This window comes from Megalops cyprinoides, chromosome 20, assembly GCF_013368585.1.
Source record: "Megalops cyprinoides isolate fMegCyp1 chromosome 20, fMegCyp1.pri, whole genome shotgun sequence".
Classification (NCBI taxonomy): Eukaryota; Metazoa; Chordata; class Actinopteri; order Elopiformes; family Megalopidae; genus Megalops; species Megalops cyprinoides.
The window spans coordinates 25,500,848-25,520,853 of record NC_050602.1 but is presented as its reverse complement, the minus strand read 5'-3'; the positions used below and the strand labels follow the sequence as shown (position 1 = coordinate 25,520,853).

The 20,006-nt window shown below is 48.6% G+C and overlaps 3 protein-coding genes across 4 annotated transcripts in view; 1 reads left to right on the top strand and 2 right to left on the bottom strand.

Moving 5' to 3' along the window:
* Positions 1-365: 365 nt before the first annotated feature.
* Positions 366-2,582, bottom strand: si:ch73-382f3.1 (uncharacterized protein LOC100151273 homolog). Of its 2 annotated transcripts, none has more exons than XM_036554755.1 (4): positions 2,227-2,582; positions 1,863-2,013; positions 1,340-1,518; positions 366-797 (listed from the first exon to the last, which is right to left on the bottom strand). In XM_036554755.1, exons 1-4 carry the CDS (start codon positions 2,374-2,376, stop codon positions 423-425), a joined length of 855 nt encoding a protein of 284 aa, XP_036410648.1. In that variant the 5' UTR covers positions 2,377-2,582; the 3' UTR covers positions 366-422. The 2 variants fall into 2 exon arrangements, with proteins under 2 accessions (XP_036410648.1, XP_036410649.1); XM_036554756.1 differs by having other exon boundaries at positions 1,340-1,515.
* A 370-nt stretch (positions 2,583-2,952) lies between these two features.
* toe1 (target of EGR1, exonuclease) lies at positions 2,953-7,942 on the top strand. The gene is made up of 7 exons (XM_036553937.1): positions 2,953-3,462; positions 3,667-3,707; positions 3,879-3,975; positions 4,102-4,260; positions 4,914-5,173; positions 5,768-5,930; positions 6,546-7,942. Exons 1-7 carry the CDS (start codon positions 3,349-3,351, stop codon positions 7,191-7,193), a joined length of 1,482 nt encoding a protein of 493 aa, XP_036409830.1. The 5' UTR covers positions 2,953-3,348; the 3' UTR covers positions 7,194-7,942.
* Positions 7,943-11,130: 3,188 nt separating this feature from the next.
* tesk2 (testis associated actin remodelling kinase 2) overlaps positions 11,131-20,006 on the bottom strand; it is a 36,077-nt gene continuing 27,201 nt past the window's right edge. Inside the window, exons 5-11 of the mRNA XM_036553889.1 lie at positions 17,432-17,578; positions 16,605-16,687; positions 14,517-14,601; positions 14,225-14,308; positions 14,023-14,109; positions 13,315-13,459; positions 11,131-12,023 (exon numbers count right to left, since the gene is read on the bottom strand). Coding sequence (XP_036409782.1) covers positions 11,131-12,023; positions 13,315-13,459; positions 14,023-14,109; positions 14,225-14,308; positions 14,517-14,601; positions 16,605-16,687; positions 17,432-17,578 — 1,524 coding nt within the window. The remainder of the gene's footprint in view (positions 12,024-13,314; positions 13,460-14,022; positions 14,110-14,224; positions 14,309-14,516; positions 14,602-16,604; positions 16,688-17,431; positions 17,579-20,006) is intronic.

Here is a 20,006-nt window from a genome sequence, read left to right as displayed (position 1 = left end):
CTCCTTCATCCACACAAATTGATGCAAGGCCTGTTAAATTATCCCCCCAAAATGTGAACTTTCATTAAATAATACAAAAAGAGGGGAAATGAAATCCGATACACTATCAATTTCCATGGAGGACAAAACGCTCCCTATCATACAAAAAAAGTGCCATTCGTAAAGCAGGAATAAAAATCATACATATTAGTGTACAACTTGCCTAACCATGTTGTCAGATCAGATCTGGTGACTGTAGGCTTCTCGAATGCAATTATGAGCTATTAACATGCTTCCGAATTTTCTTCACTGTACAATTAGTACAGAGGAGACCTTTTTTCACATGATGTACTGTATGTAGTCAGCGCAAGTCAAACACAGCCGGCACTCTAAACATTTACACTTGACACAAAGCTGGCGGAAGCCGCCGGATAGCGGCTCCATTATGAAATGACTCCGATGAAGCCCTCCTCGCTGGCCGCGTTGTCCTCGGGGCTGTCGCAGGTGGTGATTATCCCCAGGCCGAGCTCGGCTAGCTGTTCCTGCATGCTGCTCGGGCCCATTATCTTGGGCTTCAGCCGGTTGGACAAAGTTCTGTAGGAGGGCAGGGGGTAGCCCAGCTCGCGGAGGAACTCGTAGCCCTTGATCCCCACGGCGCACTGGATCCTCCGGGCCGTCATCACCGTGTCCTGGGACCACAGGGCCCTGCGGGAGCGTTTGGCCAGGGTCAGGGCCCGGATCTGGTCCTCGTACAGGAACATCTGCAGACCCTTCTCAATCTTATTCAGCTTGTTCAGCTTCTTCTTCATTTCCTCTGCCTGCAGAAACAGACATTACCTTACCTCACTGGCATTTAGCAGACGCTCTTATCCAGAGCGTCTTACATAGGTTACAATTTTTACATGTAATCCATTTATATAGCTGGATATTTACTGAGGCATGTCTAGGGACAACTACATTGCCCAAAGGTACAGCAGCAGTGCCCCAGCGAGGAACTGAACAAGCAACCTCTCAGTCACGAGCTCTGCTCTTGATAACTATACTATACTGCCGTTCCTGGGTTTGCACAATCTGAGGAGGGCACCTCATGTTGTATTGCATGGCGTTATCTGACAGGGGACAGATTCTTTGACTTTAAAAATGGTAGAGCCTTGTTTCCCTGACTGACTGCTTAACTGAAATGATTATTGTATGGTATATCACACAAAGAGGGACCTGGATGCCAGTAATGGCAGAGGAGAACAGAGGATGCAAAGAGGAGTGTTAGTGGAGGGAGAGAAGTGGTTGTCAGTGGAATGAGAGGGAGTGATGGGGGTCAGTGATCTCTCAGAGGTGTCCCCCCTCCCGCAGTCAGACCGACCTCTCTGCGCAGTCTGGCTGTGTCCTGCTGCTGCTTCTCCAGCAGGGCCTTGTAGCGCTCGCACAAGGAGCAGGGGTGCTCCTCCTCCGCCCCCTGACCCCCGCGCTCACCCCCCTCCACATCGGTTTTGGGCTGACGTCGGGCGTAGCCGTGGTCCCCCAAATTCTGCTCCTTCTCTGCTGTGAGGGTGAAATGTATTACTTTGGGGCTATTGCTGACTACATCAAAGGTTTGCGTTATGTCCTTTTAATCTGTATATAAGACATCACTGCAAGCCTGCATCATTCAATTACGAGGGGGGGAAAAACCTATAGGGTTTTATTTTATTAAAAAGACAGAAATATGTTGGCACACATCAGGCAGTTTTTCTGAAAGCTGTTTATCGTTTCCAGGAACAATGGAATTACAAAAATGGCAACGGTTATTAATCTGCCAAGAAGTGCCAGGTGTTCAAACTGTGAGTTCAGTCGCAGGTAATTAATACTGCAGGAGGGGTGTCTGGCCCATAAGAGGGAAGTCTTACCCGGCTCTGACTTGACGGGTAGCGCAACAGGGGTGATGGGAGAAGGGGGGTCGGGCACGTTAAACAGAGTGGGGATTGCATTGGGTTTCAGCTTCCTCCCGCCTGCAGGGGACCGGGCGATCTCCTCGAACTGGCTCTCCTCAAAATGGTCCTGCGCACGAAGACATGTTCATGCACTGCACTGCACTGCAAGCTGGATTAATGCTGATGCACATTTTTTTTTAAAACTGTGATGGATTCCAACTACTGAAACAGTAATAGTCTATTATCTACATTGCTAAAAACTTTATGTGGCTGTCAGCGAGATTAACTAACGTTAGCTACTTGTTGGTGACAAGGTGCCGTTTCAAATTCCCAAACTTGCCTGACACAGCCTTGAGCATGGAGTTGGCACAAAATCACGTCGGCAGTTCATAACCCATTTTCTCCAGCGCACCGGGTCTTTCGGGAAACGGAACAGCTGCTTTCCTATTGTTGTAGAATTGGAGCAGTTTGGAGCGGAGCATCCTCCCATAATTTAGCTAGCTGCGAGCTGCGCTCTCGATTGTTAGCAAAGTAACGTTAGCCAGCTAACGTCAGTTCAGTGACAGTAGCTAGCCAGCTAGCTGGCTAACATCAGCTGTAACTTAAAACTTGCTTTTGTAAGAGGCTGTAATTACGACTTTGGCCAAAACCAAAAAATGAAACGAAACTGTCGCCTCGCACAGGGAACGTTTCGATTAAAGATGTTCTGAAACACAGTTCAAACAAAAAAAATTCTCGTAGAAAAGCTCTGCCACCCCGACTTTATTTTGAGCCAAAATGGCCACTTTGCCCTCAACGGCTAAGTTTCCTGACGTCATAAATCACAGCTGCCCTCGCAGATGCCGTAATAAAATGCTTTTCAAAGAGAGTCTTATAATCTATCAATATGTGTACAAACCAAGTTAAACACATTAGAAAACACCATATTTTATCAATTATTTTAAAAACACACGTGGCTAAATAACAAAATCTAAATACAAATAAATAGTTCTAAATAGTTCTGGCCCTTTTTTACACACACGAAAATGGAAAGACCCATGCAGCAAACTAGCCAGCTAAACGCACAGAAAGTGATGGCAGTGGAATAGTTGCGTAGATAGTGTGATATTTCTAAATGTTACACAATCAGCAGATACCAGCATTAGTAAAACATTCACGCTTATGCCCACCGGCTAGGTATCTGCTGTCCTGGTTTCTCCCAGGGATAACCACGAGCAGAGCTAGCTGTTGCTGGGAGTAACGTTAGCCACATGTGCTGGAGATGCTAATTCGCTAGCGGGGAAGCGATTTGCCGCATCCTCGGATAGGACCGAAATGACAGCTGATCGTAGAAGTGGTTAGTTAACTGGTTAACTAGCCAACAACATACGGGGAGACGCAGCTCGTTAGGTAGCCAGGTCAGCCAGCAAGCTAGGTCCAGGCTAGCTAACTGAGCTAGCTAGATATCTTGTGGGTGTTGGTAATGACTTCCTCGATGATGGTCCCGGTCATCGATGTGCAGAACAATAATTTCAAGGAGCTGTGGCCAGCAATGCTGCTGGCGATTAAAACTTCGTCTTTCATTGCGCTGGATACAGTGAGTGTGGCTCTACTAGTCTCTCATTCCGTAGCCACTAACTATATAAAAGCAGCAAACCGCAAGCTAGCTCCCGAGTAAACATGCTGCATCCGGTGTTTCCACGAGGTTGCAGAAACATACTTAACCTGCAAGCCTGGCTAACGTAGCTGGTCTTCTGGTGTCGTTATTTAACCAATATGAATTCAATGTTTTCTTTCGTAGGAATTAAGTGGACTGGGAACCAGAAAGGCTTTATTGGCAGAGTGAGTAGCTAGCCTCTTCACATCCTGCGTCCCCTTACATATGAAATGTTCCTTTCTCCTTTTCCACTTGTACTGCTACGCTGTGTATACCAGACACAATCAAGCTTCATTCACTCAGTAACGCTGTTGCGTGTGACACTGGCATCGCAACGCGTTTGTTTTGACTTTCAGATCGATCGAAGATCGATACAAAGCCATATGCCATGCGGCTCGCACACGCTCTGTTCTCTCGCTGGGAATCGCCTGTTACAAGAAACTCGAGAACAAAGTAAGTTTTACTCTATATATATGTGTAAAAATACATCTGGCTAGTACTAGTACTACTAATTACAATAATAAAGCAAGTATGCAGTTACTTTAGATGTCCTGTTATTCAGTGGGCTTTCTTTTCCAGGCTGATGACACTTACCTGGTGCAGGTGTATAACCTGACACTGCTGTGCACAGAGGAGTATATTATAGAACCCCAGTCTGTACAGTTCCTGGCGCAGCATGGATTCGACTTCAACAAACAGTATGCCCAGGGCATCCCATACTACAAGGGCAATGACAAGGTGAGTCATTTTCAATCCCCACATTTCTGTGGAGACCAGGTAATGAATCTTCTTTCTGTCCCAACAACAGCAGCTCTGCACAGTAATGGTACGTAATTACAGGGCAGAGAGTGTACTGTAAACCCGAGTAACACTGGAATCTTTATATGGTCTTAGATGATGTTGGGTCCTTGAATTCATAAAGTAGCTGTTAGACTCATCTGGCCTGGTGTTCTGATTTAACTGCTCTTAATGGGGAAAGTGCATATGTGTGGGCGCGGAACAACAGTCCTCAATGTGTTTGCACTTAATTCGTTCCCTCTAATTTGGAGGAACTCTTCTGGAAGTATGCTGATGTAATCTTCCTCCTGGTGCACACACACTAAAGTGTTTAAGAGTATGTGTTCGTCTTGGTTCATCTCAGCTTTAATGGTGGAGGTTGTAAGGTACGCATATCCCCCCTGGCTAATCTCTGCTTTTGTTATTTAGGTCATTCAACAGGTGTGTGTTTTCTTTGTTCAGACATGTCTGAGCAGGTTAAGTTATTTGGTATATCGCTCTACACAGATGATCACTACTTAAGTGTTTGTGTACGTTTGACCAGACACGCCCCCGCAGGTCAGGTGATGCTGTGCTGAGCCCTCTCTCTCTCTCTCTCTCTCCATGTCTCCCAGGGCGGGGATGTCCACGGGCAGAACATGCGTACCTTGTTTGTGGAGCTGCTGCGGGCCCGCAAGCCGCTGGTGCTGCACAACGGACTGATCGACATGGTTTTCCTGTACCAGTGCTTCTACGCCCACCTGCCGGAGCGGCTGGGCACCTTCACTGCAGACCTGTCCGAGATGTTCCCCGCCGGCATCTTTGACACCAAGTACGCCACGGAGTACGAGCTGCGATTCGCCGCCTCGTACCTGGAGTACGCCTACAAGAAGTGGTGGGTGCACGTTGTCACCAGACTGTGGTCTTGGCCCCTTAACTGTGTAGCAAATGAAGAAACAAAAAACAGAATAAGAATTAAAACACCAGAGTATCCCAAAGTACAAGTTAATGTGAAAATTCACTGAAAGGATCTGAAGGGGCAGCAGTGTGGCGTAGTGGTAAGGAGTAGGGCTCGTAACCAAAAGGTTGCTGGTTTTATTCCTTGAACTGCTGTTGTATACTTGGGCAAGGTACTTAACCCACAGTTGCCTCAGTTAATATCCAGCTGTATAAATGGATAAAATTGTCACCTGCGTAAGTCACTTTGGATAAAAGCATCTGCTAAATGACTTTAATGTAAAGTAATGGATCATCAAAAGTCTACTGAATAATCTTTTATGAATGGTATTTGCCACACAAATGTTTATCATTGTAATGTTAAGATTTGTTGAAGAATAACTCAAGAAATGACTGATTTTCAGTACTTAAAATGATGTGGCAGGCTGCATCTTCAACCCCAACTCCCTTAGTGTGTGAAAGTCAAGAAATGTTCAGCAGAACAGAGCCAAAAATGTCCCCTGAAAGGCTTTTTTCTCCTTCTCTTGCTCAGCAAACTGGAAAATTGCAAGTTGGTGGAGGTGGGCGGGGGCGGGCCCCATCTGTTCCTGGAGTTCTGCAGTTACTCAGGGAATATGCGCAGCTACATCGACTACCGGCCCTGCTCGGACTGCTCCAGCCAGGAGGGGCGGCTGGACATCTGCCTGCGCTTCTCTGTAAGTCCTCAGCCACCTCCTCCCCGCTGGGGCCTGGCTCCGCTCATCGTGGGGGGGGGGGGGGGGGGGGCTTATCTCAGTGCCTGCCATGCTTCAGTCTGGACCGGTTGTAATTCCGGGACCATCTCTGAGACCCACCCAGCTATGCTGTTCCAAAAAGAAATGTTAAGAATTTAGATGTTCGGGGATGAGAAGCAAAAAGTGTCTGGGTTTATTTCAATCACAATAAACTGCTGAGCATCTCAGATGCATTTTTTGTACTGTGACAGATACATAACAAGTGCCGCATCAGACTCGAGATTAAACCAGGAACCAAAGAATGAGACCTAAACTCATAGATATACCTCTGAGCATGTTCTGGTTGTAGAGCTGAAAGATCTCCTATATACATTTACAGTCCTTACTTTGAGTCCAAGGTTGTATTCATCCTGTTGAAGATATATGAGAAGTGAGAACCATTCCTGACTTTGAGGACTAGTTCTATGCATTCTACACCAAGAGGTTCATGTCTCCAACACTTTCCTTTGCACTCTTCATCAACCAGGAGATTTATAATAATGCTTATCATTGAAAAATGAGCCAGGACTCACAAATATTTGAATTACCTATTGACAGGCCTACGGCTGGTGCCCCAACGGATCCAGCTGCCCCATGTCCCACAACACTGACCTGATCCTTCAGCAGGATGAGAAGGTCAAGGCAGACAAGAGGAGGAAGAGGAAGCAGAAGAGGAAGCAGAAGGCGGCCCAGGAGGCAGGGTCCCAGGAGGAGGACTGTGTGCCCTCGGGCAAGAAGCCATGCCTGGAGGGGGTGTCCGACACAGTGACGGCACCTGGCGCAGAAGGGGAACCAATGAATGACCAGCCCCAGGGAGAAGAGGAGCCTTTGAACGTCGAGCGAACACCGACATTGGCAGCCGAGGGGAACTGCGGTAACGGGGCTTACGAGCCTCAAGCAGCGTCCGCAGATGGGACGCCAGACGACCCCCCACCCGCAGCGAAGACGGGGGCTGAAGGGAAGAAGGCGGAGGGCGGCACCCACCGGGCGGGATTCGACGCCTTCATGACAGGGTACATCTTCTCCTTCGCCTGCACCCTGAAGGGCAGGCCAGACGAGTCGAGCTCAGACACACGCCTCCCTGAGTGTCAGAATAAGCTCTACCTCAGCGGAAAATCTGTCCCCCTTCACATCGTGAAGAGCACCTTCTCCAAGTCCTCCAAAGCCCACACACACAAGATGGAGATGGTGTGGGGGAAGAGCTGATCTAGATATGTAGGGAGTGGGGACTTCTAGGCAAGAAGGATGGTTGATTTTCTATCTAGTTGAATCACACTTAACTTGCACTCTTTAGGAGCGTGGTCCTGCCAGCTTAGGGATTCATTTCTCATGTCAGGGAAAAATATTTTGAGAACAGCATTGGTTCAGGAGGCTTTTTTATGAATTAGATTAACAATGGACTGGGTGGTTAACATGTTGGAGAAACTCATTAAAAGGCTTTTTCTTTTTCTTGAGTGTAGTTCTTGGTGACAGGAACAATATAAACCACACACAAAGGAGTCAGCTGGTCCAACAGGAAAGCAAACATCGCAGCTCATTTAGAAATGCATTTATCCAAGCTGCAAATTTCATGAAACTATCTGTGACTGGAAACAAGTTGTCTTCTGAATAATTAATGAGTAGGACCACAGACATTTGTGCATCCAAACCCAGCTAAACTCAGGGGCCTGAGAGTAGGGTAACACTGTGAACTTGGAAAGAGTCCTCTGACACTGATATCTGCAAAACAGTCACACATTTTTGTATCTTTACCAAGCTTTGGTCTTGCGGGATCTGTCAGCGTAAGGTTCTGTGTGACCAAAAACTCACTAGATGAAAAATGAAAATGAAAAATAAAATGAACTGTTTTGCAAGTATCAGAGTGCTAAAGTATTTCCAATTTTACAGTCATCTTCCATATTTTTTTTTTCCTGTAGCCATTATTCTGTTACTGTTGTAATTTTGTCATCTCTGAAAACAACAGGCAAAGAATGTACACAAAACCAATACGCTGATGAGTATTGCTGGATTGCTGTGTGGTTTGAGGTTGGTTTGACGGCCTTTATTGCCATTACATTTTACATTTTAAATTAGTTCCATCAGTGGGATTTTGATTTCCAAAATAAATTACCGCTGCATACTGTATTTAGGGGATGAGAGCTTAATTTCTGCTGAAATAAACTGGACAAGTGCAGTAGTTTTAAATTTATTTTAAAGCGATTGAGAATACATACATGTGCTTATATATAGACACTGTTCTTTCAAAAACATTTGTAAAAAGCAATATGTATGAAAAGTTCTAGTCCTGATCTGTCTTTGGTTTAAATACACACTTGCTGTTCAGGAACAAACACAAATTTACAGTATTATTAAAACAGTCAGGATTTCAGACCAAAGATGAATTTACAAAGAACAGGGTGGAACTTACTGTAAATGGCATTCATTACAACGAATTTCAGTATTTTACAAAGACAGCACATTTAGTATTTAAACACAAGTCTGTTTACAGATATCGAAATAAGACATAGTATTTTTTTATAAATATCAAAATAGATCATCTCTGTAAAATGTAGCTATCCTGTTGCAGTTATTTATTGCATAGAAATGTAAGACAAATGCAGACATGGTTAAATATACATGTATACTTTTTTTTTCTTCCTTTCAAGTGCAATTAATGTTTTAAGTAGTAACAGGCCAGGATTCTGCGGCAGCCCCGAAGATCACAAAGTGTGAGAAAGATCTGTGCTGGCCTGCACTGTCTGCTGAGGTCGCCTCATGTCAAGCTCTTTCCTAAGCATCCAGTGTAGTTTGATGTCCATTAAAAGATGGTGACCTTAATGACTGAAGGCCTTTACAAGCAGGCGTCCCCCACATACAGATCAAACAATAATCAAAACCTAGGGGAGGTGCAAAACAGGAGAGATTTTGTCAGTACGAGCCGATCTTGCCTCTATGACACAATGCACTTCTGGAAACCCGTTGCAAACCCTGTTATCAGGAACGGATTCTTATTTTCCCAGAGACGCAATGTTATAAGCAGGAGTTGCGTGGGATACGTATCCAGGGGTCAGATAAATATTAAGATGGCATCAAATATTCATATAGTTTAAACATCTGTCCGTTTAACCACACTCGCACATGAAGTACATCGTAAATTTTGAGAATAGTTGCGCGCGCTGCGTGGCGGCTTGGGAACACCGTGGCGTATAACGGCCTTGGACGGCTTTTTCTGTGTAGCTGCAGCGCTAGTGAAACATCGCGAAGAAACTGATTTTCCGCTCCTCTATATGTGTTCACCGAGTCAGAACAAATTAAAACACGAAAGACAACACAACAGACGCACACGACCCCAACGTGCGGCCTCCTTAGCCCTTTCTGCATTTGTTTACGGCCGTTCTCACTCCCTTGTCTGTCGTTGTAAATCTCTATTTTGTTGAATTATCATAAACCAGCGACTGTGTACAGGCATCATTGTATGTTGAAATGTCGCCTTTGACACATCTCTGATTTACGCACTTGGACGACCCCGTAAAATGCTCCTTTGGACTCTCACGCCATACTGCAATGACAGAGAAGCTGAGTCATGCCCGAACAAAGCAATTAAAGCGGGGGTCACACATCCAGCGCTCGGAACACCTTTTGGAAAACGACTTCCAGCAGATAAGGAGAGATCAATTCGACATGTCAAAGAAGGTTTAGAAGCTGAAGTTAAAAGGTAACGTTGCCCTTGTTGCACAATGAGCTAGGGAGATACATGTTCATCATATTCCGGGACTGACATTTAGAAAATAACCAACCTATATTAATTAAATTTGCTCTTTGTGACAACGCATTTGAAACAGACTTCTGCCAACAACACAGGATGTCCCATAAGCAGTTTGGGAAATTGTGGGTACATCTCAGCTTTTTATTATGAACTGAAGTAAACCAAGGGCTGTAAATCAGGCATTTTAGCAGACTAACGATTGAGGTTTTAGCATTGTTTTCTTCTGAATTCAGCCACCACATGAAGTAAGTCATTTGGGACAACAAATATAAATCAGGACAAACAAAGTGTTTAAATATAAGGGCAGACCTCTGGTATGTACTGATTGTTTTTTTACATCAATATTTCACGGGGAAATATATAAGGGAAGCCACACTCTGGCTCTCTTGGCTATTTACTGTGTGAGAGGAGCTCTGCTGTGGGTTCGGTTGCTGTCGTAGCAGAGACCTCTGCAGCTGTCACATTCTCTCCGTTTCCTTGTTAGCTTTGTGTTTCAGCAGGAATGGGCAACCAGCCCTGAAAGAGGAGCTAGGCCTGCCGGTTTTACTTTTGTATCTTCTCCCAACTGACCAGTTGAGGTCATTATTGCACAGGAAGTCAGGTTCTCTGCTGAGCCAGGTCTAAATCAGATGTCGATCGGCCCACTTGCTTCTGTAAAAGTAGCTGATATAGATCCATCAATCATTTGTTTCGATATGGTCATTCAAACCTCTGGATTCTTAGAGGAGAAAGAGGAGTTATTCCATGTGGTAATACTAGGAGGCCTGAAGGGAAGCAACAGCTATACACGAAGGATCTGTTTACCATGTGACCCGACTTTCAGGGCTGCGCCAAATGGAACTGCCTTAATGCTACAGCTGGATTCTTAGAGGAGAAAGAGGAGTTATTCCATGTGGTAATACTAGGAGGCCTGAAGGGAAGCAACAGCTATACACGAAGGATCTGTTTACCATGTGACCCGACTTTCAGGGCTGCGCCAAATGGAACTGCCTTAATGCTACAGCTGAGAGTTGCTGGTGGAGGGACGTTTCACTGTTGAAGGCACTTCTGTTCATTTGGGGACCTCAAATTCGGTCACAAGGTAATCTGACAGACCCTTCATTTACGGTCTCTGGAGGTGACCTGGATCGATTCCTCACACTTTGGATAGTTTTTTTTTCCACTCCAAGTGCTTAAATACCAGCCCTGTGAAAGTTCAGGGATTCCTCATTTCAAGAAACAATATGTACATCTTTTTTTTCATTATATTAAATAACAATATCTAAAAATAATCTCTGTCTGCAGGCCGTCCAGTAAAATCACTTATCATCTTGGATCTGAGGAGGGTTCTCTCTCGGGTTAAATCTCCGCCGTCCGGAGATCGGTTCCTGCGCGGTTCTCGCCGGCCGCTGGAGTGCACTAAATGTCACATTTGGAGTGGATGCCAGGCGCCTCCTGGGCCCCGCAGGGGGCGAGCACGATGGAGTTGAAGTTCTCCGGTGCCGTGGGGCAGAGGGGCTCCACGGAGAGGCTGAGGCTGAAGGAGGCCTTGTCCAGGCCGGGGACTCCGGCATCGGGCGTGGCCCCCTGCTCCTGGTCCTCGGCCTCCATGTCCTCGCAGGCCCACCCCCGCGCGCAGGGCCCGTTCTGGGGCTCGGCAGGGAGGAAGGGGCTGTCCTCCTCCCCCTCGGGGGTCCCACAGCTGCTGGAGCAGTCCATGGCCTCGCCCCTCTCGCAGGGCAGGGGCGACCAGCCCTGCTCCTCCTCCTCCTCACCCTCCTCCGCCCTCTGTTGGAAAGGGGGGATCTCCAGCACAGAGTACTTCCCGCCCCAGCCCCCTGGAGCCCTGCCCCCCAGGGGGGCCGGGTCGGCCTTGTGCACGTCCCGGGGGGGCAGCTGGGGAGACACGGGCAACGAATGGCAGCGGCGGCCGGGCAGCTGCCAGGGCTCCTGCCAGGGGTCGGGGGCCCCGGGGCCCAGCTGTGAGTGGTAGGTGACAGACCCGCTCGGGGGCGAGTGCAGGTCGAACATCAGGGAGAAGACTGACTTGCTGGGCATGTCGAAGAACTTGATCTTGCCGCCCTTGAGGTCCTCGCGGGCGTTGAAGGGGTTGATCTTGCGTGCCCTGGGACCCGGGTTGTAGTAGGGGTCCTGCACGTTCACCTTGCGGCTGGGCTTGCGGGAGAAGATGTCCGACTGGCTGCGGGAGAGCCAGATGTTGCGGCGCGGCCGCGGGGATTTGGGCGGGATCTTATCGTCCTGAAGGCCCAGCGGGTTCAGCCGCTTCATGCCCTGGACCTTCTCGCCGGGACCTGTGCACAGAGAGGACCGGCTGTGAGACACATCACCGCACCCCGGGTACACCCGGGACTCTGCTTCCAAGCTCCACAACAACAGAAGACAGAGACGCATCTCTGACACCCCGGGTACACCCGGAACTCTGCTTCCAAGCTCCACAACAACAGAAGACAGAGATGCATCTCTGACACCAATGGAGGGTTGAAATGATCATAAAACCTGCAAAATGAAGCCAAATCACATAAAAAAATTGCGTAATGGTCACAAGGACAAGGTTATCAAGAAATACAATGTAACAGTTATGAGGACATAACTATTAAGAAACAGAGTGTAGTAGTCATGAGGATATGACTATCCAGAAATACAGCGTAATAAACATCTGCTAAATGAAGTAATGTAGTCACGAGGATATGACTATCAAGAAACCCTGGCTCTTGTGGCACATTTTGCACATGTCAGTTTACGTTAGATAATTTGATTACATCTGAAAATGTCTTCAGTATACCCATGCTATACACAACCTCCTAACAGGAGAAAATCTGAATGATATTACAGACTTACAGTATCAGTGTATAAGGCGCTTGTAAGAGGCTGTTTACAGCTTTTAGGAATGGCCTGTGTAATATGCAGGAAACCCAGCCGACCGCAGGCTGAGAAATGTACCGGATTAGAAATAGAACAGAATCCAAGAAGCTCGTGTGATTTGCAGCCCTCCTGAGAACCTGCCTTGTGGCTCAAAGGTTAGGCAGCTTGCCTGCAAATCACCGATTCTTCCACGGCCTGCATTTCTTGGCCGAGTCGAGAAAAAAAAAAGCTTCACAGATAATTTCCTAAGGTCTAACTTGGTGTAGCAATTTGAGTCTGTAAGGAGATACTGTCTATAATAAAACTAATGCAGAGAGAGTCAGGGATGGGGTGGGGTGGGCTAGGGGTATCACTGCCTCGATGCAGAGCCCATTTAGACCTTGATATCATAAATGGGCATTTAACATTCACAGGGAGCTACTGGAAGGCTCAGTGCAGCACGATTTTGAGCTGCTTCCAAGAATCTGTCATGAAGCAAGTTTTTTTCCACAGGGACATGGAGAGTGGGTGTGGAGTGGTGAGGAGCAGCGCAGAACTGTAATCTCTGTTAGCCTCGGCGTAAACACCGGCAGGAAGCACTGGTGAGAAGGCAGCTGTGAGTGCGGGGTTTTACTGACTGCTGAGGCGGGGTGCGTGTGCGTGCGTGCGTGTGTGTGTGTGCGTGTGTGTGTGTGGTTGGTGTGTGTGTGCATATGTGGGGGAGCGGTGAGCAGGTGGCACCTTTGGCGATGGTCTTGCGGTCCACATCCATGCCGAGGTGGATCCTCTCCCTCTCTCGCTCCGACTCCTCCGCCTTCAGCCGGCTCTGGATCTCCTCCAGCTTCTTCACGATGTCTGGGAAGGAGGGCCGCAGCTTGGGGTCCATCTGGAGAACGCAGGCACGCAGAGACACACAACACAGACACACAAGAAAACAGCACAAACACACACACAGACACACAAGGAAACAACACAAACACACACACAGACACACAAGGAAACAGCAACAAACACACACACACACACACACACACACACACACACACACACACACACACACACACACACACAGACACACAAGGAAACAGCAACAAACACACACACACACACACACACACACAGACACACAAGGAAACAGCACAAACACACAAACACACACACACAGACACACAAGGAAACAGCACAAACACACAAACACAGACACACAAGGAAACAACACAAACACACACACAGACACAATGCAATCAGACCAGTGCAGGGGCTAACCAGAGTACATCAACAGTCACGCTGTGTTTTTAACTGATAAAATGAGCTTTATATGCCAGATCCTTACTTGGCCAGACTACTGAGTCAGACCACTCTGTGTGATGTGCTGAATGCTGCTGGGGGGTCAGAGGAGACTGAGGAAGCAGGGTCGAAGGACCCGGTTTAGGACACAGCCATACTCACATTGCAGCAATTAAAGGCCAGCTGCAGGAAGTCCGGCGGGCAGTCCCCCACCATGTGCTGGAAGGCGTGGTAATCCAGGCCAAAGTTCTGCCAGGGGAGCAAAGAGGGTCATAGGTTAGCCTGGAACTCCAGACCTCACGCTGGTGCCCGGGTAATCCGCACCTGAAAGGAGTGAGCCGTCCAGACGGCCGCTCTGACTCACCTCGGTCCGGGGCAGGTAATCGGGATCGGCCTGGATGCGAGCGATGATCTCACACAGGATTATCCCGTAGGAGAAGACGTCGGCCTGGAAACAAGGAGACCCTGCATCAGGCCCGCGCTGTGCCTTACCATCAAACCCCCAGCAGAGCTACAGTGTGCCTCACTCATATTAATATAATCACTTCACCACGAATTCAGAGAGGATACCACCCTGTATAAGAGCACCCCCCCCCCCCCCCCCCCCCCAGCAGCCCCCGATGCTGAACAGTCCTTCCCCGAGACCGAACCCTCACCTTCTCATTGTAGGGTTCGTCCCGCAGCACCTCCGGCGCCATCCAAAAGGGGGAGCCCACCACTGCCAGCTTCTCCCCTTCAGCTCTGTCAGACAAACAAAGGCCAAGAGGGGTCACTTAAACCCGGGGAGTGACCACCGAGGCACAGCGACTGCAGGCTTTCATTACAGCCAGGTCCTGAACCACCTGATTCAAGGAGCTGTTGCCCCGGCTGTGCCAGTTTGGCCTCCCTCCACAGTTCCGAGTGGTGTTGCAGAGGACAGGAAAACCTGCTGGATTCAGGCCCACCGAGCCCAAAGCTGGACAGCCCTGGTTACAGCCTGCGCTGCCGTGGCCAGAGCCCATCCGGTTTATACCACAAACAGCTTATTCGTACCCTTTCATTTATAAACTGGTTATGCTCCCTGAAACTGCTGATCTAATATGGAACACTGAGGTCAAACACTAGCGAAGGGAAAAAAAAAAAAAAAAGAATAATCTATTAGAGGAACATTTTTATCAGGCTCATGTGTACAGCAGTCATGGGAGAGGCGGGCTTCCTTGGCCCAGCCCGTTATTTTTGGCCCTCACGGAGTTTGCTTTCGAACGCTATGTTCCTGTGCACCCTGGTGACCCCTTCCCCCTGGCACAGGTCCACCCTTTCCCCCACAGGTTAGCCCTGCTCTCCGAGCACGCTCTCGCCTTCCCTCTGCTCCTCTCTGCACGACTTCACGCAGAGGCGTGGCTCAGCAGACGTCTGAAGCCTGATTTAGACAGAGATCTGAAGATAGCCGGCTCGTCACGGCCACCGGCGGGGAACACTGCCACACCAGCCGGTGAATCATGGCCGACTGGACGCGAAACACGCGTGATGGTTCCGTTTCTTCGTCAGGCTGTCCCACGCCAGCCGGTCGAGTCTGGCCAGATATTTATACTCAGAATGTAACGAGACTCCCGAAAGTAAGAGGTGTGCAAGTCTCCGCTGGTGCACGGTTTCCATATGCGCCGCGGCGATGCAGTGAAAGCATGACTGGGGTCACATGACTGTGGTGACAGGAGGGCACAATAGCAAGCCATCACAGGCCCCTCCTTGTGTGTGGGGGGGGGCATAACATGACTGCAACTCAATACCCCCCGGCGTACTGCCAGGTGCGGACGCAAATTACAGCATCCCCACTGACCACACATGCAGCCCCCAAACGAGCTGTCAATCAAGCTCGTGTGCCCAAACTCTGAGAACTGTGCCGAGCCGGTCACTGGCAGGAAGGGAAGGATATCCGCGTTACGCTGAAAGACAAAACCGGGACAGCAGCTGATGTGGGGGTTTCGCGGTAAAACCCGGGCTGGTCCCACCCCTACAAGGTGCACGGCGCTGGCCTATCAGAAGGATAAACTTAGAACACACAGAGCTGTCCATCAACGCTCATCTAAAGATGACCTTTAACACAGTGAGAGCTGCCCTGTGGACAGACAGGAAGGGGCCAGGGGAGGGAGGAGCTGGCAGGCCAAACGGACACTGATCACCTTACCGGGACCCGGTGCCTCACAAACACTGCATCAGCTGCCGCTGGAGTCATCAGCGGGCCGCGCCACATAAGCTTTCCCTAATTAACCTCCGCCAAATTTATCCTCATTACAGGAAACCCAGAATGTCTGGTACACTGTGTCATCTGAATGAATCAAAAAGGATGAAAACGCTAATTTCTCGCTTTCGCATGTCATCAGATTACTCAGTTTCAGGCAGCTGGAGGATTCCTTAGTGCTGAGCAACGCTAGTTAAGCGAAAACTAGAATACCGCCTCAGGCGTGAGCTGGTTGGGATTAATCATCGTTTAGTGGGGAATTTCTGAGGTCCCAAGGCCAACGTAAAAAAACGTGCACTAAAAATAGCCGGCTGAGTCATGCCTTTATTTCCCCGATAGGACAGTCAGATATGACAGTCGGCTGAATCGCAGAACCACAGTTTCTCCTCTGCACATTCCTCTTTTTTCGATTGCTTTGTTTACGGTTTGTTTTTGAGTACGTGACTGGCTGCGTTCCGCAGACAGAGGCAGAAAGAGAGGGGCAGCGTCGGTTGGGCAAGGGAAGCGACCGTTGAATCGCACTCACTCGTGGCTCGGGATCTTCTCTGCCAGGCCGAAGTCCCCGATTACGGCCGTGTAACCGTTTTCGTCGGACTTGATCAGGCAGTTCTGTGGAGAAAGAGAGGTCAACATCTAGCTGCTCACACGTGGCAGAGCAGACACAGAGAACACATGCCCTTGAAAAACCGCACTGAGTCTGCAGTTACTTTCAATAACTGCTGTTCATTTTAACAACCATACTAAGCACATCAGGTGATGTAGTGGTTAGAGTGATGAACTCCGGATCTCTGGCTTGAGGAAGGCTTTTATTAAAAAAAGGAAATCCCCATTAAAAAACAGCCGTATTATCAAATGCAGAGGGTAAAAAAAAATGAGCCCTCTGACTCTTATAAGACAAATAAACAATGCAATCACGCAAGCAGTTAAATCAGAGAACCCCAGCTGATTAAAGCTATCAGCCACAGTGGGCTCAGCTGGTGGGTTTGGTAGCTACTCATGACCTAGAAAGCTGTGCTTAAGACTGATGCTTGTGGTTGTGATGTGTGCGTGTGTATGTGTGTGTGTGTATGTGTGTGTGCGTGTGCGTATGCGTGTGCGTGTGCGCACGCGTGTGTATGTGTGTATGTGTGTGTGCGCACGCGTGTGTATGTGTGTGTGCGTACGTGTGTGCGTGTGTGCGTGTGTGTGCGTGCGTGTGTGCGTGTGTGTGTGTGTGTGTATGTGTGTATGTGTGTGTGTGTGCGTGTGCGCACGCGTGTGTATGTGTGCGTGCGTGTGTGCGTGTGCGTGTGTGCGTGTGCCTGAGAGCCCCAGGGACAGGTGGTAGAGTGGAGAGGAGCTGCACTGACACACCTTGGAGGTGAGGTCCCGGTGGAAGATGCCCTTGGAGTGCAGGTAGCCCAGCCCCATGGCGATGTCACAGGCCAGCTTCACCCGCGCCGTCCAGCTCAGGTGCTTGTTGCTGTCCAGCAGCTGCTCCAGGTTCCCCCCGTTTATGTACTGAAAGAGCAGAGAGCAGGGTCAGCCACCTGCACCAGTGGTCTCGAGCCTTAGCAAAGACAAACCACAACACAGAGACAACTAACAGATTCGTGAATTGCACTATTCGATTGTTAGGGAGCTCCCGGTAAAGGTCTCGGAGATCTCAGCATCAATTAGCTCGATTCACGCTGCTCGATTCAGCAGGTGTCCTGATACAGAGCTGCACAGGCAGCTAACAGCAGAACAGCAAAGTGCTGATGCAAAGCAAAGGACTTCATCTCCCATCAGCCTCTCTGTGAGGTGGCTTGTGTCTGCCTATATAAAGCATAACACATTTGATACACAAGACAAAACTGACTGAATCAGGGACAGAGGAAGTTTTCCTGGATGGCAGGGAGGCATGTTGTCCCAAAAGAAAGAACCTGTCTTCACTGGACAATGGAAAACAGTGACCTGCTTTCACCTTTGACCCCTTCTATTTAGCCATCCAAGGTCTCTAAAACTTGCTTCCGGCCTTCCATTTAAAATGCATGAAGTGCAGCTCCCCTTGGCCAGTGTGCTGAGGATTGATTATATTGGGAAAGACAGAGCCAGGAAGTGAAGGGGTTTACGCTTCACAAACTTAACCTGGAGTCTATTTGCAGGTGAGGCTGACAGCGGTGACGCGGGCAGCGAGCTCTGTAAGAGGAGCGTCCGCCTGTGGAGAAAGCGAGAGCCTAACCACAATCCTCTAAGTGGTTTTACCAGTAATGACGCCCAGAAAAGACACGTCTGCCGGCTCTAACTGCGACAAGCTCGTCATTCACAAAGAGTCGGCCGCTGTGAGACAGGGCATTCTGACAGCAAAGGATGAATCACCGATATGCTGCATGTGATATACTGCTCTCTGAACCTGAGGGTTGTGTGTTCAAATCCCAGGGGGCCACTGCTATTGTGCCCTTCATCAGGGCACTCCACCTCAGTAATTCTGGTACAAATATATATATATTTTAATGTGCTTCTGGCCCAAGCACTGCCAATGCAACATTAGCTACATAGCTAAATCTGGTGCAACTAATGTGTTGTGCATCATCCCTACAACTAAACTAAACAAGTGAAAAAAGTGGGCATTTAAAAAAACAGTATCTGCTTAAACATACAGAAAAGTGCAGGGCTGGCTGTCATGACAGACTTTCAGCTGCACTGACAGGAGTTAAGGCAGAAGGTCATGACCCCTTGGGCAGGTACACCCAGTTTGTTTCCATTCAAGCTGTGAGGTCGACCTTTTTATTCCGGCGTGTCTCTTGCAGGTTAATCTGCTTCGATGGGATTACCGGGCAGCGCTGAATCCGCCAAAGCGCCGTTATTCTGCACGAAGGCCATCCTTCCTGCAGTCTCTCTCACCACGACTGAACGCGGATGAACACCAACCCTTACTTTACATTGCCCGCACTGTGAGTTGAACGGTAACCAATCGCGTGTGACTGTTCTTATCGAATCAGGAGCTTCACCTCTGCGTCTGTTTGCTTCCTCCGCTACACGCTCACAAGACGGGACATTTCCAGTTTCAGAAATCTGCGATACATTTCGTCACCGCGGAATAAACAATTCGGTCTGTCATGACTACGTACCAACACTTTTAAAAAAGGCTCTCGCGAAAACGGGAAGAGCTTGGTATCATCTGTGAAATTTATAAAAAAACACAGAACGCAGAAGGAAATCAACCCCCCCACCACCCCCACCAGCCCCCCCGAGAAATTTTGCAAGCAATGCAATTTGTGAGTTTCCGAGCTCGTTTTTAGTTTTAAGAAACTGCTGATGAAGTAAATATCTCTAACAAGTGAAAACACAATGTCAACAATGAAAATACAGACAGAAACACAGATAAGAGAGTCTTTGTGCCTCGCCCCGTTTTGCTAAATTACATGTTTATGCCGAAAACGACGATGTGCTGTATATAAATTAGCCTGGGACAGGGTAGTTAAGACAGTTGTTGTGCTCACCCTGAGAAAGTATGCTAGAAACATAAACCTTACTAAAAGCCTACTATTCAACTCTCTCTGCTGCAGGTCCCTGTCTATTTTTGCCCTGTTTACTTCAAGGAACTCTAAGCTGCACACAGACTGTCTCACAAACAGACACAGGGCCACATTAGAAAGGAAAACAACAATTTTCGAAGCTCAATGTGTGCCAAGAGCGTCCAACCGGTCTGGCCCTCCACACCGTGTCCAACTGTGGTCAGAGGTGACAGTGGCAGTTCTGTCTCCTGCCAACCGGCCGCATCCTGGCCCCCTCTGCCACCCTCCTTGTCACCACTCCTGCAAGACCCCCCCCCCCAGAGTCGCTGGAGAGGATTACAGAGATCGACCGCAAATTACTCCACAGCCCCACTGCACCTGCTGTCTGCCCCCCACTCAGTCCCATCTAAAGGGGTAAACCCTTCCCTCAAATCCTGGGTCTAGTCTCA